Genomic DNA, 19,558 nt, shown 5'->3' on the forward strand with positions numbered 1-19,558 from the left:
ATTTGTAACCGGTTGGTTTTTTCTAAAAACTAACTTCAAAATAATTTATTTGAAAAATTATTGTACAATTTTTATTTTTGGGTTTGTATAATTACTAAACAGGCTAAGGCCTGGTTTAGTAATTATGCAAACCCAAAAATAAAAACAACTATTTAAAGTTTAGTTCTTATATAAATATATCAATAAAAAGATTAGTTGCAAAAAGCATAACTAAGTAAATTTCTTAACTCCATAATCAATAGAATTTCTTAACTATTTTTTGTTATTAAAACCATATTATGTTATATATGGTTGAAAAGCCAGTTAAATTTTATAAAAAGTTACCTAATAAAACAAAGTTTTTTAAAATGGAAATCGCTTAGTCTTTACCATATAAACACCTTAATATTATCTTCCGTAAAATTCCGTAAATTCTATCTAAAATTAAGAATCTTCCGCAACAACTATCTTCCACAACAAGAAGACAAGAAAGCTAAAAAATACCTTCCGCAACAAGGCAAAAAAAAACAAAAACAAAAAACACAAATTTATAATAAATACAGTATGTGAAAAATTTATAAGTTAAATCTTATAAAAATGTAAACAAAATTATCGATTTTATAGTTTTTTACACAAAGTCGGGGATTAGTCAAATTATGCAACGTAACTGTACTCATCTCGTGATCCAGAAACTCTTTCAATGTAGTTTTTTTCAATCAGGGCCTCAATTGATTTCTAAAAAGAAACACTACGATTGAAAAAGAAAGTTACACAATTTGTTCGCAACAATCAAATTGCACGTACAAATCGTACCCTATTGTACATTTTACATATACTTGCAAAATATAAAATATTTAAATTCCCTTAACCTTAGTTTAACAACATAAAATGGAAGAATAGTGGCAAACTTAGAGTTTTTGCTAGGATTTAATAGCAATAAAAAAGATAAAAAAAATAAAACTTACTTTAATCATTTGAGTAGAAGGAGAAAACTTTGCACGAGACTGGTCAATGACCTAAAATAAAACAAAGCATAGCAAATCGATCGAACAAAATTAAAACAACAAAACAGAACTGAAAAAATTGCAAACCTCTTGTATAAGGATGTTATGTCGTAAAATTTGACGCGACTTCATGATGCGGACAATAGCAGCCTTTATAAAACACATCAAACTTAAATTATTTTACAATAACTCAGTAATTGTAAATGTAAATAGATCATAAAGAATTTAGACAACAATTTAAAACCGGTTTAAAATAGGCTTTAGGTTGTGTACATTTTTTAACACTTAATATCTTCAAGAAAATTAGGTATTTTAAATACTACTAAGTTATTTATTGAATATAAAGCATGTTTAGAAGTATAGATATAGAAACTAATTTATGATTTCTAGATTTTTTATAAATTGAAAAATTTTTCAAACCTGTGTATACATCTTTCGATCTTCATCGACCGCTACATGTGTTTGCTCGATTATCTACGAGCAACAAAACTAATAACTAAAGTATTTTATAACTACAGATTAACAACCTATAACAAAAATGAATGGCGTCATTTTTTACGATTTCAAATATATTAACAATGCAGAGGTGATCCGTACTGAAATAACCAATTTTTTGCGTGTTTATTTGTTGATAAAATTTTCAATTATGTCAAATATCCAAAGAAAAATATTCAAGTTAGCTGAGAATAACGTTCGTAACAACGGATCGCTCCAGAGGTTTAATGGCAAAAATTAATGCGAAAATATAAACTGATAAAGCCTCGACACGTAATCGCAATTAAGTAAACGAAAAGACCCATAATCAGTTGTAGTAATTGGGATTAAACGCGCTAAATGGCCTCAAACAAAGCATCAGTCAAGTTTACAGAGCCTCGTTGTACTTAATTTCAGTGACACCTCCAAAGGCCACTTCAAGATCTATCAACTTGGCGTTTAAGGTTTAAAAATGGATATTTTTTTTTTTTTAAATAATTCACCTCCCCAAAGCCGAGAAGGCTACTACAGATGAGGAGGATACTTGTGGTTATCACCCTCTCTCAACTCTATAACTCCAAAACACGAACCTTGACGAACAAGGTCGCTGCGCGGAGAAACAAGTTGAGCGCGGTACTACCAGGGACGTGGTGGGAATCGAACTCCGAACCTCTCGCTTATGAAGCGAGCGCTCTAACACTACACCACTACCGCATATACACGTGATAAAAGTATTAGACAAAAAACAACCTATTGTTTTTTTGTGTGATAATGGTTATTTCAGTTTGAACCTAGGCCGGGTGAATAAAAAAAGAAATTGCTTTAACTCAGCGTTTTTGGAGTAATTGTTCAGCTTTTCTTGAATAAAAATTTTAGCAAACTCGCTAAAATTTTTATTTACGTAAAGCTAAGCAATTTACTCCAAAAACGCTGAGTAATTGTTCAGCTTTCCATGAATAAAAGTTTGAGCAAAATTAAGTTTTTATTCACGTAAAGCTGACCAATTACTGAGTAAAAGCAATTGCTTTTTTTTATTTACCCGGCCTAATGTTTTAGGTGATTAACAATATAAAAAACTTAAGATTCAAAAATGTTTAAATATTTGATAAGTTGAAAAGAAGTTTACTTGTGGTGTTTCTTTTTAAATATTCAAGAAATTAAAAACAAACTTACTTGTGGTGTTTCTTTTTGCAAAGCTGCTGTGATCTTGAACTTAGTTCGTTTATTTGCAAAACGCAGATTTAATGAAAATGAACATAAACAGAGATCTTCAACCTGAATGAATGAATCGAATGAATGAATTCCTCTTTAAAATAACCACCACTTTCTATTATTAAAAAATATATAAAAATAAAACATATGATCAAGTAAACAACGTAAAGCCAATATAAGCAGCCTCGTTATTACTATTTATCGACTGGTAGGTACTCCAGTAACACGTAGCTACCACTATATTAAATAGATTTATATTACTACCTTACGGGCATTTGTTTTTAAAAGTTACGTTCTAAATGTCTTCTAAATGTTTTTTAAACGTCTTTTAAACGCTCTTTACGTAAGGATGTAAAGAAGACGTTTAAAAGACATTTAAAATACATTTAGAACGTAACTTTTAAATAAAAATGCCCGCTGGGTAGGATAATTTAATACACAAAAGACAAAGAAGCTCCAGTAGATGAACGCTCAATTCCAAACAGTTGTACTTGTTTCTTTTTTTCTTGGGACCTTTAAGTCTTCTTAAAACTCTGTTTTATTTTGAAAAAAAAGACGACGAGATTTGTTTTTAATATTTTATGATTATTGAAGATGCAAAAAGTTGAGACAAACACAAGGTACAGCGAAATTAACAGATGAATCTGTAAAATAACAGTATGGATTTTATATTCCATGAAATTACTCAGAACATTTATAGGCAAAAATTTTTGCACATTAATTATAGATAAACAAAACATTTTTCCAATAAGGTAAAAAAACTTAAGACCTGATTGATTAAACAGATTTTTGCATATTTATTAAAAACTATTTTAACAGAATTCAAATTTGCTTTAGAATCTAGAAATTTAAAATTGAATGGCTACTCTAGCCATTGTTATGCAACATCAGTAAAGATTGCAAGAACTTCTTGAATTAAAAAAGATCAATATTTTTAACAGAGCTCTGTGACAAGACTGTTAATTTAGACCTTCTTGCAGCACATTATTAAATAAAAAAAGAGATAAAATATAAAACTATTTAAAAAAAAAAGATCCTTTGAAAGCATGAATAAAATAAACTTTGTTATAGCTACTTGAAAGCTTAGAAAAGTTGAACTTGAAAAAGTTTTTAACAGGCAATGCGTAAGCCATTAGACAAATCAAAAACTTAAATATCTTATTAACAAGTAAAAATAAATCTACTAGGATATTTTTCTAAAACAAGGTATTTATTTTGGAATAAAAATCAGTTGTTTCTTATATGAAAAAACTCCATCACCTGCAATATGATGCTTTAACAACTTTTATAAGCAACTGCAAAAAAATCTATTTCTTTTAGTTTTAATTTGATGTGATTAATCAAGATTATTTCTATTAAAGCTTGCCAACCTCCCTTGTTAATCTTTCGAGCCAAACGTCTCAAAGGTTCTCAATTGGTCATGCTTGAGAAACATTTGGTGGGTTGGATTCCTTATCAACAAAATGACATGTTTGTCCATCGAATTTAGAGAAACTTTAGAGCTATCAGAACTTGGAATATCTGGCCAAAATAAAAAAAGTTATGATATGTGAAAAAATCGATTAAGTATTTTTTCTAAATATCAACATGTAAATTGATTGTCGTATTAATTGCGTGAAAGTAAAAAACAAGGGCTCATACATAACTCTGTTAGATATGCCAATCTACATAAATAACCTTTTTGTAAATTTCTCTTTGTCTACAAAAGTAAACACTTTCTGAGCATGTTTCTTAGATGTTTGTGTAGTATCCAGATTACCCAGGTATGTTATTATATGGAAAACAAAAGTATTTTCTATCATTTATGACCAGAAGTGCTTTTGTTTTATAAAGCTTCTTAACAAGTTTTCATTTTTTTTTGTTTCTATATCTTGCTCAACGGTGTATTTTTCAATTGAGGATTTTTCACATCTTCAGACTTTAATATTTATTTTTTTAAATTAACAACCAATTGCCCATTGATTTACACCCAATTTTCTCTGACGACTCATTTTTTGGTTGTTGACAAGTCTCTTTAGCTAGATTTTCTTTTTCTAGTCGAGGATATTGGACAACCAGAATGCTTTTTATCAATAAATGAATGACCAGTTCTAAGTTAAAGTTATAATAAAAAGAACTTGATGGCTATTCCTTTTATATTTGAAACAATTTGCCATTTAAATTTTTCTTATATTTTGACTTGATAATTATGAAACGCTTTTGAAAAGATTCTAATACTTTTTGAGACGCCTTCGAAAAGATTCTCGTTCTACTGAATTTAAACTGATTTTTAGAAAATTTGTATTAGATAATAAAATAAACATTTCATAGATTTTTTATACATATGGATCGTACCACATGTTTAATTAGCTAGAAAAGTTAAATTAAAATTTCCAATAACTTAGGCATCACCAAATAATTATTAAAAATTATAGATCATTAAGTTTAAGTATACAACATATATACTTGTACATTTGTAGATTGTTTGAAATTATTTTAAAAATATTTTTTTTAATCTACATATACAGTTGACTCTATGTATCAACTCTTAGAGGAAAAACCTTTAAACCACACTAACATCGCTAATGTGCTATGAATAAAGCTGCCACCATTATTTAGGAACACAACTCCCTGACGTTCAGTGATTTTTGAACTTTGTTTATTTTCTTCTGATATTTCCATTATTCAAAATAAACACCTAAACTTCCCCATTAAACTCCAGATCTTTATTATTACCAGATTGTCCACTAACCATATACATGGAAACACAACCATATACATGGAAACACAACCATATACATGGAAACACAACCATATACATGGAAAATCTTTTTATATAGAAAACTAAAATAATAAAATATTTTTTTAAAAATGATTTTAAAAAATTTACCATTTTGAAGCACAGCTAAAATTAGCAAAATGGTCTTTGAAATAAATTATTATCTTATTAACATATATTTTTTTATATTTCTTTGCTACAAAGGTGCTACAAACACCCTATATAATTTTATTGATTTCTACTTGGTGAGTCTTCAATTCATCTGATACTTTGACAAAAGATAACTGACTTTTTTTTCACGCTTCCACTGAGCATTTTACTGCTAATACTAAAATCCTTCCCAAATGAGGTTTGCCCTTGATCTAAAATAAAGCCAAAATGAATATCATGACTTTCAAAAAAAATCCTTGTAATTTACACAAACTTTTTTTAAATTAAATGTTTTTTAAATGCTTGTAAAAAAGTAAACTTTCCTTTAACAACTTTGAAAACAGCGAGAGAGCAAAATCACATTTATTTTAAGTGATGTGCAAGCAATAAAAAATTAGGTGAAGTTCAGACTTTATCTGTACTTCACCTAATTTTTAGCAACAATCTTTCATGAATCTATTGATCACATTTTGAAATAACACTCAAGATAACTTCATAATGTAAAGTTGGTCAGCAAACCGACTTGCCATTGATTATGTTAGAATGTTCTCCTTTTTTGTGAAACCAAATTGAAATTGCTTCCTATTGATAATGCTTCTGAATACATATTGTTTAATTATTAAACCCATTTTTCAGATTTTCTGCAACAAACTAGTAAAGAAACCAACAAAGTTAACTCATGTTTAGCTTCCTCTGACATAGAACTTTTGCATTTAGATTGCTTACTTGGATCATCCATAAACAGGTGTGTTGTTTTACGTTATTAACTGATGCCAAAGATATGGTCATACTTTCAAGTAAACTTTTTTACAATGGGGTATCCCATAAAAAAAGAGTCAATATATTATATTTTACACTTCGGTGACTTTTTATCTGCACCTAATAAAACCATTTTAATTGTTAGTAATCATTACTTTTTATATTTTAACTCTTCTATCATACCTATGGGGCGTTTCCAAAAAAATCAAGCACGAAAAATCATAAATGATTTGTCTATTATTTTCATAATAATAAAACCCAATAAAGCCTCTCATTTAATTCTAATCTATAGAAATATTATGTAAACAAAGAACAATATACATTAGTAATGTTATCAAAGAATAAATTAAGTATAAAATGGAATTACGAACGGATAAATAAACTTTAATTCCTCAGAAAATATAAGTTTTAGTAGTATACTTTATTATTATATATTACACTATACAGTATTATAATTTTATTTCATATATAAAGAAAGTTCCAGGATTACCATATGCAGTGTGTAAAATAAGAAATTGAAGGTGAGCAGTCAACTTGACTGGCTAACACATAGAACTGACAGTCAATTGTTTTTTTAAGACAGTCAAAACTTTTATTTTGTTCTTTGTTAAAATTTTTGTCTGAATAATAGCTCTTTACGATTGAAACGAAACACATAAAAAAAAACTTAATGCTTAAAAATTAACAAACTCGTATTCTTTTTAAAATAATAATTTTAAATAAAATCAATGCATTTTTTTAATTTAAACTCACAAATATAACAATTATTTAACAAAAACTATTACATTGCAGCAAAAACTTACAAGAAAATAAATAAAAAGATTTAAAGAAAAAAACAAAAAAATTGAATAAGTACAGTTAAAGAAAAATTGTTCTCAGTTAAATACAGCAAATATTATATATCTTTATATTATTATAAAAATAATATATTAAATGCTTTTATTTTAACAATAATAAAATAAAAACTTATTAAACTTGTACAATTATTTATGAAAAAGAGGTTTTTTAACCACAATTAAAATGAAAGTTTAAGTTAAGCAAAAAATAAAGTTTTAGTTTTCATCATAAATTCGCCAGCGATGCAAATTAAAGTAGCATGTCATAAACAATAAAATTATTTCAAACATTTATATAAAATTTAAATGATTCTATAAAATTTTAGTATATGCATTTTCCAAATTATGAGTATTTGTAAAACCTTGTTTTTCAAAAATCTATTTTTTTTTAAACCATTCAAATATGACTGGCAAGAATTCATTTTGTCATTTTAGGCGGTCATTGATCGTTTACCGGCTGTTATTTTCCATGCTGGCCATATGTATCAGAGTCACAGCAATCGTGTAAATGCAGGTCATGTATGGTCACAGGGGAAAGTCATGGATGGAGGTTGCAAATTTGTTGAGTTCATCTAGTTAGTTTTTTAAGTGAGAGTGTTTTAAGTGAAATATAATCCCTAAAGCTCATATTTAATATATTTTCAATGAGAAATAGCATTCAACAAATTCCAGATAGAGTACAGCGTTTAGAAAATCATTGTATATTTTTTAAACTATTGCAACATTAACACAAAACAATATAAAATGATAAAAATATATATATTTAACCATTCAGGTAGCCTAAAATATAACAAAATTATTTATGTTATAATTGTACTTTAAGATAATTATAATAGTATATATACTACTTTAAGTCAGAAACTGGTTTCTGACTGTAAATATAAAGAGAAAAAAAATCATGCACAGAAATGAAAATGCCCTATACCAAATGTTTTTTGGCATATTACAACACAATTTGTTTGGTAGATAAACAATGGATAAACATCAAAAATGAAAGCCAACAAAATTAGTTCATACTCTAGATAAACGATTAAAGTCAATGCCGACAAAACTTTGATTAATTAGTAAATAATAGAATTTTAGAGCTATATACAATTAGCTTTGCTAAAACATATATTGATTTTTATTTAAACATTAGCAACCTGAAATAGAAACTTATTTATTATAAAACATTAAAACCAAATAGCATAAAATTAAAAAATTCTTGGATTTTCTCTGATTTTAAACTAAATCAACCTTTTCCCCTGATTTTGGGGGCATGCATGTAGGATGTAATGAGATCAAGCAACATACATGCATAAACAAAAACATACATATATAAATAAAAGCATACATGTATAAACATACACGCATAAACAAATAAACTATTACTTTGTAAAACTTACATCTTCTGGTGATTTAAAAAATATCTTTACATCTACAATCGATTGTAATGTTCTTTTTAATTCTTTTTCTTCTAATTCACAACTTAACTTAATATCACTAAATAGAAACCTCGGTTTTACAAAATTTAAAATTGTCAGCTTTTTTTTATAAAAATAAAAAAAAAATCTCACTTGTAAGAAAGTGAATCAGAGTCGTTGTATAAAAGAAGAACAGCCATTTGATATGTTGTGCATGTTACAAGATACGGCTTTTTTAAGTAGGTTAGTTTCACTTCTCCTGAAATTTGATTATTTTAAAATATTTATTTTATTAATATAGATTTTTTGAATTTAACTCAAATAATAACAAAATCAAAATCATAAGTTAAAATAGGTTTTTTTGGTTTTGGTGAATCTTTAATACTTTTGGTGAATCTTTAATATATATATATTTTTTGTTAATTCACCTCCTCAAGGCTAAGAAGGCCACTAGAGACGAGGGGGCTACTTATTTGTAGTGTAACCCTCTCTCAACTCTAGCTGTATGAAAACTAAAAAAATGTAGTGCACTTCGGATAATGATCATGAAAAAAATTCAAAATTAGACTCAGCATTAAAATATTGAGCAAGTAGATACATGTCATAGATCTACCTCTGTGTTTAAAGGAACTGTTCTTTTTCTTAAAGTTGGTTTTTTTCTTATAATAGATTTTAAAACTTTGCAAAGGATTGATGTTTATGAAACAGAATAATAATTGAGAGCAGCCATTTTGCAACTTTTTTATAGATGGGTGTTACACTTGCTGACTTGAATTGAATTAGAACTTAATGTGTTTTAAGTGATATTTTAAAAATAAGTGGTTTTACTATAGCACTATTCAATCTAATATTTTCATTTTAACCTGCATTGATGATCTAAAAAGAATCAAACTTATAAATTATTCACTTTATTAGTGATGACCTCATATAAAAATAACTTATTTTTTAATAACCAACACATCCTACACTATGCGATAATGTGCTTACATTATTTTTTGAAATAAAACTAAATAATATATAACTCAATGACCTTTATTTATATACCCTATTAATTCTGTTAAAACTTTTTTAACAGAAGATAAAAAAAAACCACTAACTTAACACAAAACATCAAAACTCAATAAAAAAGTTTACATACCATTTGAAAGGTTTTGAAGCCAAGTAAGTTTTCGACCATTAAACTTGCTGTTGTAAAATGTTTTGAACTTAACAAAATAATATCATATTTAAAAGCATTTTTTTATTGATAATTTTAAAATATAAGAGTTATATATAAACTTAAATAATTGATAATAATAAAATATAAAAGGTATATATAAACTTAAATAATTGATAATAATAACATATAAGAGGCATGAAAAATATAAACTTAAATAATATAGGTATATATAAACTTAAACTTTTCTTAATGTTTATTTTTTAAAGTTTGAATCAATCATCACAATTTCAATGATCAATCATCACAATTTCACAGTCATATTGTTAAAAAATTTAGACTATTTACCATAAATATAGCTTAATAAACTTTTATTACCATTTGTGCACTTCTAGAAAATTCTGAGGGTAACATAACTGATGGTGAAACTGACTGACCAAGTGGCCATGCTCCAGACTAATGAAAAATAAATTTTGTTTACATATATAATCAAAGATATCATATACGTAGCACATAAGAAAGATTTTGATGACTACATCATCTTCATCAAATTCAAAACAAGCATCAAAAGAAAAATAAAGAAATAAAAAAATTAATAATTTCTTTGTTTGTTAATAAAAATAAAGATCACAAAGTAAAACAACTGATCGCGATAATTTTGCAATGTACAATTATTAAATATGATTATTATTTATTAGGTTATTTATTTATCAGTTAGTTACATGGTTAATGATTATTATTTATTAAGCATATTATATATTATTCTTAGCAAGTTAGTTGTAGACAAAATCCTTCAGCAAATTAAAAAGACATATAGTAATTTATATTATATTATATTTCTCTTATAATATAACTTGTTTCTCCATGCAACAACCTTGTTCATCAAAGTTTATATTTTGGATCTAAAGAGTTAAGAGGGCTGTAACAGCAATAAAATAAATTTCTTGACTGTAGTGGCCTTCTTGGCCTTGGGGAGCACTGCTTGATTCTAAGGGTTTTGGGTTGAATTTCAAAAGACATAAGGTTTTTCTTCAGATTCTATTAATATGTATATGTACAAGCTGGAATGTGTTAAAAATAAAATCAAAAGCATTCGTTCTTAGTCCAAAATTGATATTTTTCGAAATCCAGAAAATAGTGTCTAAAAAACAATATCATTTGTATTATTTTAGCTATCTCTCATTAAAAAAATCATAGAAACCCTCATGACCATCCATTATCTTGTCTTCAAAATATGGTTAATTTAATATATAATAATACCTTTAATGATTTGATGACTTTATGGTTTACGTGCAACTAGAATTAGTATTTTTGGGTCCGTTATATACATTACAGGTTTCAAAGCAAAACAAAATTAAATCAAAAACTTTTCTTTTTTTACTTAAACCATAAGATCATATATATTATATAAAAAAGTTAAAAAATTTGAATTTAATTAGTTTAAAGTAGGTGGAAACAACTTTTTAAAGCTTTAATCCATGTCAACAATTTTTGTCACAACATGCTTATACATGTGAAGTTCCGGAGGAGGGTTGGTATCAAGAATAAATTTTCTAGGATCTTTCTCAAGCAAACATGGGTTAATAACATTATTGAATAACTGCATAGTCTTATAAGGATATCCTGCATCTTGGTACAGATAGTAATCTGAACTTAAGCAAGCAAAAGTTCTCAAGTCACCTGATGAGTTTATTGTACCAGTACAGTAACAACAAGCATGTTTTCCACCATGACTCTATAATAAATTATTTTATTATTCTGAGATTTAATGTTTTAATAGCTATTTGTAAAAATTAATAAAATTAAGCAAAATCTCTTACTGATATGCCAAGAAGTACATTTATGAGCTTTAGGTCAGAAGCCACAAAAAACTTGAGCTGATTTATATTAATTAATTTAGTAAGCATTCCAAGGTTATGATTATTCTCCTTGACGTTACGTGCCAAAGGCAGAATTATCACCTTGTTCGCTCCTGAGTCTTTCTCGTTTCTATTTTGTCCTCTAACTTTATTTCATCGAAAATATTCATTATAATCTGAAAATTTATCACAAATGAATAATAATTCTAATTTTATTTCTTTTATTTGAGTAATATAAAGTAGGTTAAGTTACGAAACCTTCAGTGAACCCTGTCCTCTGTCAATTCCAACTCTAACTATGGCTTTCATTGGATCTAATCCATGTAGAGAGCAGATTTCTTGAACAAGTCTGGTGAGATCTTTAATGTATACAACATTTCAACACTGAGTTTTCAAGTTCATCCATTTAAAAAAACAATTTTTTTGTAACGCTAAAACTTATCTAGAGCATGAGACCACTTCATAACTGTAGCAATTGAATTCTTTTCAACACCTAATTGTGAAATACCATACTGTAAACAATGTGATATAATAAATATTTTAAAATTTTTGAAAAAAAAAATTATTGCATCTTTTCGTAAATTTCTAAGAATATAACGAACAACACTTTCAGGCAGATCATGATTTTTCTTGATATCAAATATTGTATCAGTAGAGACTACTTTATTTTTTTGGAGCTTTGGTTTTAGTACTACAGGCAGGAGTGATCCTCCGAAAATTAGAATAAAATATTGCAGAAAGTCATTATAAATAAATAAGAAAATAAATAAAAATCTACCAGTGGATAATTGAATTTTCATTCTTAACTAGAAACTTTCAAACAGTTGAGGTTATGTGCTCTGACATCTTTTCATACTTGAAAAGAATAAGATTCTTAGCATTTTGAACAGCTGATGTTCTCGTGCATAGGTGCCTAATGCCCTTTCCAACTAGTTAAAAACAATCTGTGCAGAATGAGTTTAATCTTTCAATGCAGAGATTTTCATTTGACTCAATGATATAACCTCTTAAGTTAAAAACCTTGTGGCTGCGCTTGTCTGATACCACACAACAAATTGGACATTAGCATTGAACCTCAGTTGGAGAAATCCTTCCTACTTTTATAAGTAACTTTCTTCCACTTTTCCAAACCTCTTTTATCATTTTTACAGGCTTTCCTTGCTGTGAACAAGATTGTTTGTATTTTTAGTGAAATATTTTAGAAAAAATTTAATAAATATAATAAAATATTTATGAAATATAATAACCTTTTTGGCATAGAGAGCATTTTTTGCAACAACAACAAAGTCCAGTGGGAAATGCATTTATATCAAAACTGAATCCTTCGTGTACATAGTCTCGAACTAGTATCACCAATGATGGCATACAGCAAAGAGAGTAGTTGTCTGTTTTGTTACAGCAACAAAAGCAAACTGAATCTCTGGATTCATTATGATTTTTTTTCCTTAAAAGATGAGCCATTTGATATGTAATATTTATCTGCTTTTATTGTTACTTAAGATAAATGTTTATTAATTAAAATGTTATAAAAAGTAGTTAAAACTTTTACAAAATAAAATAAAAAAAGTTGTAAAATTTTTTACAATATTTCTAAACAAGTCATCTACCGCTTTAAGAGCTTTATTAGTGAAACTATTTAAGGTATTATTATATATTAAGTTAACCACATTTTGAAGACAAAAAAAATGAAATGTCACGTGGCTTTCTATGATTTTTGTAATAAAAGTAAGCTTATATAATAAAATTAATATTGTTTTTTAAACGCTAATTTCTGGATTTCAGAAAATATCAATTTTGGGTTAAGAAGGACACTTTCAATTTTATTTTCAACACATTCCAGCTCGTACATATACATATTAATAAAATCTGAAGAAAAACCTCATGTCTTTTGAAATTTAACATAAAACCCCTAGAATCAAGCAGTGGGAGGTGAATAACATTAAAAAAATAAAAAAAAATGAATTAATAATGATATAGTGTTTGTGTGTGTGCATACTAAACACAAGTCATCTTATACAATTTTTTTTAAACTTCTTTTTTTTATTAAATACATTGCTTAAAAAAAAAATTGTTCCAGAGATGTTGAGAAGCAACTATTCAGTGCAGTAGAACTGATTTCTCAGTAACTAATCTTTTCCATTACAACCTAATTTTGTTGAATCAACAATTGCTATCAATATGCTTAAAAAACAAAACAAAAAAAAACACCATATTTGTAAAGCAGATAGAAATAGGTACAAAAAAACTTTAACAGTATTTTAAAACCAGCATTTTCAGAATCCTGGGACCGACCATGAGTAATTTTAGGAACATTTTCTACAAAAAATAAAAAAAAATTTTCTTTATTTTCTAAAATGAGTTTAAAAAATTGTTTTTTCAGAACCAAAAACCCGGCAATCATCAGCCATGAACTACAAAACCAAAAAAATAAGTATAGTTTAAAAATTACTATTTACAGTAGAATGAGTTCTGATGTCTTTAACAAAAGAAAAAGAATAATTGAGAGGAAAAATTATCATGTCTACACTTAAAAATTATCTAGCCCTTTTTGTTTAGTGGGTTGACTCCTTTTTAAAAAAATATTTCAATTACTGTTATATATTTTTAAAAGTAGAATTTAAGTTCTTCTTATATAATTAATTAATTTTTTTATAAATCTTTATTAAATTTTTTATAAATCTTATAAATCTTTTCTTCCAAGCAATCCAAGCATCAAACAAAATAAAACTATCACTACATAATACATAAAATGCAACAGCACAGCCTTTATATAAAATTTGAAACAAATGTGTTAAGTATTTAAAATTCAAAAATGTCTCTTATTCAAATGTTCAGCATTAAACTATTTAAATTCCTCAAATTTTACCATTGAGAAATTTGAGGCCATTAAAATTAAAATTTTCACATTAGTTTTCACTTCAGAAAATCTACTTGTATAATCTCTTTATAGCCGTTTGAATTAATTAAATTAAAAAAGAAGTCGGCATTTTTTGAAAACAAAAGAGCTTAAACGCAATATTTTTCTTCAAATTTTCTTCAACTATTTTTTCTGCGCAGCAGCCTTGCTTGTTAAGGTTCGTGTTATCTGAGTTTCGTGTTTCGGAGTTATAAAGTTGAGAGAGGGTTGTAACCACAACTATAAGTAGCCTCCTCGACTGTAGTGGCATTGGGGAGGTGAATTGAAATAGAAAAAAAAAAGTAATTAAAAAAAAGTCTCTGTTTAACTATGCTGAGGTTATATTGGCATTGGATGAGGGTTTAAATTCTACTTACCGCATATTTTTTTAAAAATATTTTATTTGATAAAATATCAAAAAAATATTATGCGGTTAGTAGGACAAGCTTGATTTTATAAAATTATAAAAATAATATATTTTTATAATTTTATAAAATCAAGCTTGTTCAAGTGTTTGGGAGGGAGAAAATAGAAAGTTGTTAAGTTGATTTTTTATAAAATATTTTTGATAACAACTTTTAGTTAAGATAAAACTTGTTTAATTTATCAGTAAAATTTTATCTTCCTTTAATTAACAAAGCACTGATATAAAATATTAGCTTTTTGTTATTTACTTTAATGTAGAACACATTTTTCTGTTTTGAATGAACATAAAGTTTGAAGTTGTTACAGTTTATTTGTAGAATGGAATGTTAACTATTTTTAACGAGCGCAAGCGGAAATGCAATTTGAATAGAAACATGTGCAAATAAAATGTAAATAGAAAATTACTATATTAACGCTATCAGAATAGAAAATTAAAATTTCAAAATAGTTTTAACTTTGTAAAAACGCCAATTAAGCTGTATTTGGTTTATTATTTGTGATATTCCACACATCGTTTATAATAAAAATAACTATTCATAATAACTTTTCAAATTCATTTCTGTATATAATATAGATTTTTTATTAAGTATAATTTTTTTGTCTATTTGGCACTATTTCATTGTCATTTAATCTTAAATGACAATGAAATGGACAGTGCCAAAGAAGATATGACTGACAAATTAGTAGCATTCAGTTTAGAAAACGAAAAACAGGACAGACCATTGACAACAGTTGTGGTGAAAATCAGTTATTAAGATTAAATTAGCTTTTAAAAAGAATTTTAAATTAATTTCTTGGGTTAATAATCTCTTATTTATTAACAATAAAAAATATGTGAATTAAATTTTTTAAATTCACATATTTTTTACTTATTTTAAAAAAATTTATTTTTATACTTTAAAAAACTTTAAACTTTAATAAAATAAATTTGATCCATTTTCTTAAAATTTTCTTTAATACTTATGTCATAATAGTATTAAAGATTATAATAATATCAAAAAGAACATTTTTGTTTGGTCGCATTTTTGTTTCAGTATAAATAGTTAAAAAAATAAAAATCGCAAACAGTTTACAAGTTTTTGGTTGGAAATGTGCGCTGTTGAAGATATTACTACAAAACATTTGCCAATAAAAGAACTTTGTATAATAAATAGAAAAACTTTTTATAAGCATAGTCTTCACCAATTTTTAAATCTCATGATAGTAAAATAAAACGCTAGGTTATTTTCTTTATCACAAGCCCTGTATATGTGTGTGTGTGTGTCTATATATACACGCACACAGACAAACAGGTATACTTTTACAAATATTTAATTTTTACTCTAAACTTAATCTTAATTCTGAGCTTCTATTTTTACAACATTAATACTTTCACTTTTCAGTTGTTTTATAATACTAATAAGATCTACTATAAAATGTAATGTGTGTAATTATACTTTGAATATCTTTAATTATGTTTAACATTTTAATCTTTAATAATGAATAATTTTTTTAGTACTTTTATGATCACAATATACTAACAATAATATAAATAATAATAACAATAATAATAATAATAAGCATTATTATTATTATTGCTATTATTATCAAATGTTTCATTTCATGACAATGGACTAAAACACACACACACGAAAAAAGTTTACGTATAATTGTCTTTTAGAAAAAACGTTACTTAAAAACATAACTTAAAAAAACATAACTAATCTTAAAAAAAAACATAACAAACTTGTTAGCGAACTCCATTTTGACAATTAACTTAAATTATACCTGCAAAACAAGTACTGAAAAATTAATTCCAAGTTCTGTATTGCTTCCTCTTAAAAAATCTGAAAATTTAGACTCTAATTCTTTGCTAATAGCCATATCTGTAAACATCCTGTGAAGTTTATTTGTATATTCGTATCCACACGCCAACTAAAACAAGTTTTATAATATTATATTAAAAGTAACCGTTCTCTTTAAAAAGATTGAAAATTTAACAAACCTTTAACTTAGTTATCATTCCTTCTTCTGCATCCATGGACACTGATAAATTATGAATAAGTCTTTTTGCTAGCAATATGGAATAAAACTAAAAAATATAAGAGGGGTGATAAAAATATAATTAATAGTAAGTTAGTGATGATAGGGCTCAAAATACATATTATCCTATCCAGTAATAGGATAATATATTATTTTAAGTGATATTTTAATTGATGAGCAAGGAAAATAACTACATAAACAAAATTTATTTGAACAAAGAAAACAATACGAGTCACATGCGAACAAGAGAGCTCCCATAAGTAGCAACCATAGTTTGCAGAAAAGACAAAAATTGTAATATTAAGTTACTTATTATTGGACATTAGGCTTGGTCACTTTTGCAATAATAAACTTTAAATAAATTCATTATTGCAACATGTTGTTGTTTAATATGTAACTATAAGAAAGAGGCTCAAACTTAACAGTTAGAACAAGTCTGACAGTGTATTATCAGAAAAACCAACCCAAATATAATTAATAGTAAGTTAGTGATGATAGGGCTCAAAATACATATTATCCTATCCAGTAATAGGATAATATATTATTTTAAGTGATATTTATTTTAATTGATGAGCAAGGAAAATAACTACATAAACAAAATTTATTTGAACAAAGAAAACAATACGAGTCACATGCGAACAAGAGAGCTCCCATAAGTAGCAACCATAGTTTGCAGAAAAGACAAAAATTTTAATATTAAGTTACTTATTATTGGACATTAGGCTTGGTCACTTTTGCAATAATAAACTTTAAATAAATTCATTATTGCAACATGTTGTTGTTTAATATGTAACTATAAGAAAGAGGCTCAAACTTAACAGTTAGAACAAGTCTGACAGTGTATTATCAGAAAAACCAACCCAAATATGACAACAGTTTTCATTGCAACAAAGAACTAAAGGTTCAAAGAGGTTAAGAATAGAATCAGAAATAAGAAAAATGCGACCACAGTAAAAAGAGGCACTTTTAGCAGATGTTTACTTGCAATGGATTTTATTTATATTTAGTGTGTCAACAGTATTTTCATAACTATAAGCAGTAAACATTTTTAATCTAAACAAAGTTTTGCTCAGATTCACCAGCCACTGCAAACCACAAGTCATCAAAAAAGAGAGATTATATTCAAGGTCAACTTCATATTTTAAATCAATAAAAAGTGAATAGTTTTTATCTCTTTATCAAAAAAACAAAATTAATGCCACTAGTGAAGTGGCATTATTTTTGTATTTTTCTTTAGTATATTAGTGTTTTGAGTGAAAATTTGGTTAAGTGTGAACTTGTTTGGATCTTGATGTTGCAGAGTTTTTAAGCAACCAAGAAGGCAGACTATAGTAACATAGTAGTAGTAAACCAGTATCCACCAATTTATTCTTTTTAAGAAAATCTGACATATATATATATATATATATATATATATATATATATATATATATATATATATATATATCAATTTTCTCTATTTTAAATTTAATGCCAGCGCACAAAAAAGCACTCGCTGGATGGTCATTATTAAGCTGTGCACGATTTTAGAAGCGATTGCATTTAAGATACAGATAACTGTCAATTCCTTTCAGGTTTTCTTGACATTGTTAAAAGTAAGGTGCACAAGTGACAACAAAAAGAGCATATTTTATTACACAAAGATTAGGATAAAACATCAATCCTAAGTAATGCTGAGCAAAAAAAGAGAGGTGTTTTTTTTTTACTAATGAAACATTTGCATTCTTATTAAAAATGGAATGATGCTCAAATATTTGAACCATCTATTTTTTCCAAACTAACTCTAATGCTATGCTTTTAGAGAAAATCAATTCTGATCAATGAATTAAAAGTTTTATTTAGTATGCTACTTGTCATCAAATTAAGTTGAAACTTGAAAACAATTTAAAAACATTTAGACTTAAAATATTTAGTCTTAAGAAAAAGCATATATTATGTTAAAGAAAAAAAAACTTCTGTTAAATCTATTGTAAATTTTTTAAAGAATTAAAAATGTAAAAGCTTAAATTATTTTAGTTATTAAGAAAAATTACAAATAAGAAAATTAAAAATCATAAAATTAAAAATCATAGTCATTATGTTAGTACTACATTTTGATAATGCTATCCATGTTATTACTAATACTTTTTCTATTATTATTTTTACGTTTTATTATTAAATACAACCTTTTTTTTTTATTAACAATTTTGTAAAAAAATAAAAAATAACACTTTTTTAATAATTTAATTTTTGTTTAAAATTTTTTGTGTGTTTCACAATTATTTTTATTAGAATTCAGTTCTATTATGCGCTTGAATATATAATTCATTAAATTATCAAAATTATGGCTGTTTTTAGAATGTCCAGTGAAATGTGAAAAAGTGAAACCATCTGAAACTTGAAAACAAATCATTTTCTTACAGGACCTTTAAAGATGACCAATGTGTATTATAGACTTTCGACAAAGGAATCAGAACTATAATGGGGTTAACATGTTAAACTTTCAACTCAATGAATTGAATTTCAACTCAATGAATTTCAACTCAATGAAGTTAACTATGATCTCTGAACTTAAACGATATATATAAAAATTTTACAAAAACTTCAAGAATTAAAATCATTTTATAAAAAAATTATTATTTTTG

At 26.3% G+C, this 19,558-nt stretch overlaps 1 protein-coding gene across 3 annotated transcripts in view; it reads right to left on the reverse strand.

Annotated features, from left to right (window-relative positions):
• Positions 1-526: 526 nt before the first annotated feature.
• The window catches only part of LOC100201574 (cullin-2), an 87,293-nt gene continuing 68,261 nt past the window's right edge, over positions 527-19,558 (reverse strand). For 2 of the 3 annotated variants that reach the window (XR_010641801.1, XR_010641800.1), the window contains 11 exons: positions 16,897-16,983; positions 16,680-16,826; positions 10,110-10,187; positions 9,714-9,780; positions 8,729-8,834; positions 8,558-8,654; positions 2,631-2,784; positions 1,404-1,457; positions 1,071-1,133; positions 945-995; positions 527-714 (listed from right to left, as the gene is read on the reverse strand). Coding sequence is in view for 1 of the 3 variants with exons in the window: in XM_065810226.1 (XP_065666298.1) it covers positions 634-714; positions 945-995; positions 1,071-1,133; positions 1,404-1,457; positions 2,631-2,732; positions 8,558-8,654; positions 8,729-8,834; positions 9,714-9,780; positions 10,110-10,187; positions 16,680-16,826; positions 16,897-16,983 (933 nt within the window). In the remaining 2 variants the exon portion in view is untranslated. The remainder of the gene's footprint in view (positions 715-944; positions 996-1,070; positions 1,134-1,403; positions 1,458-2,630; positions 2,785-8,557; positions 8,655-8,728; positions 8,835-9,713; positions 9,781-10,109; positions 10,188-16,679; positions 16,827-16,896; positions 16,984-19,558) is intronic. The other variant, XM_065810226.1, reaches the window with a different exon arrangement.

Source organism: Hydra vulgaris, chromosome 11, assembly GCF_038396675.1.
Source record: "Hydra vulgaris chromosome 11, alternate assembly HydraT2T_AEP".
NCBI classification, from domain to species: domain Eukaryota; kingdom Metazoa; phylum Cnidaria; class Hydrozoa; order Anthoathecata; family Hydridae; genus Hydra; species Hydra vulgaris.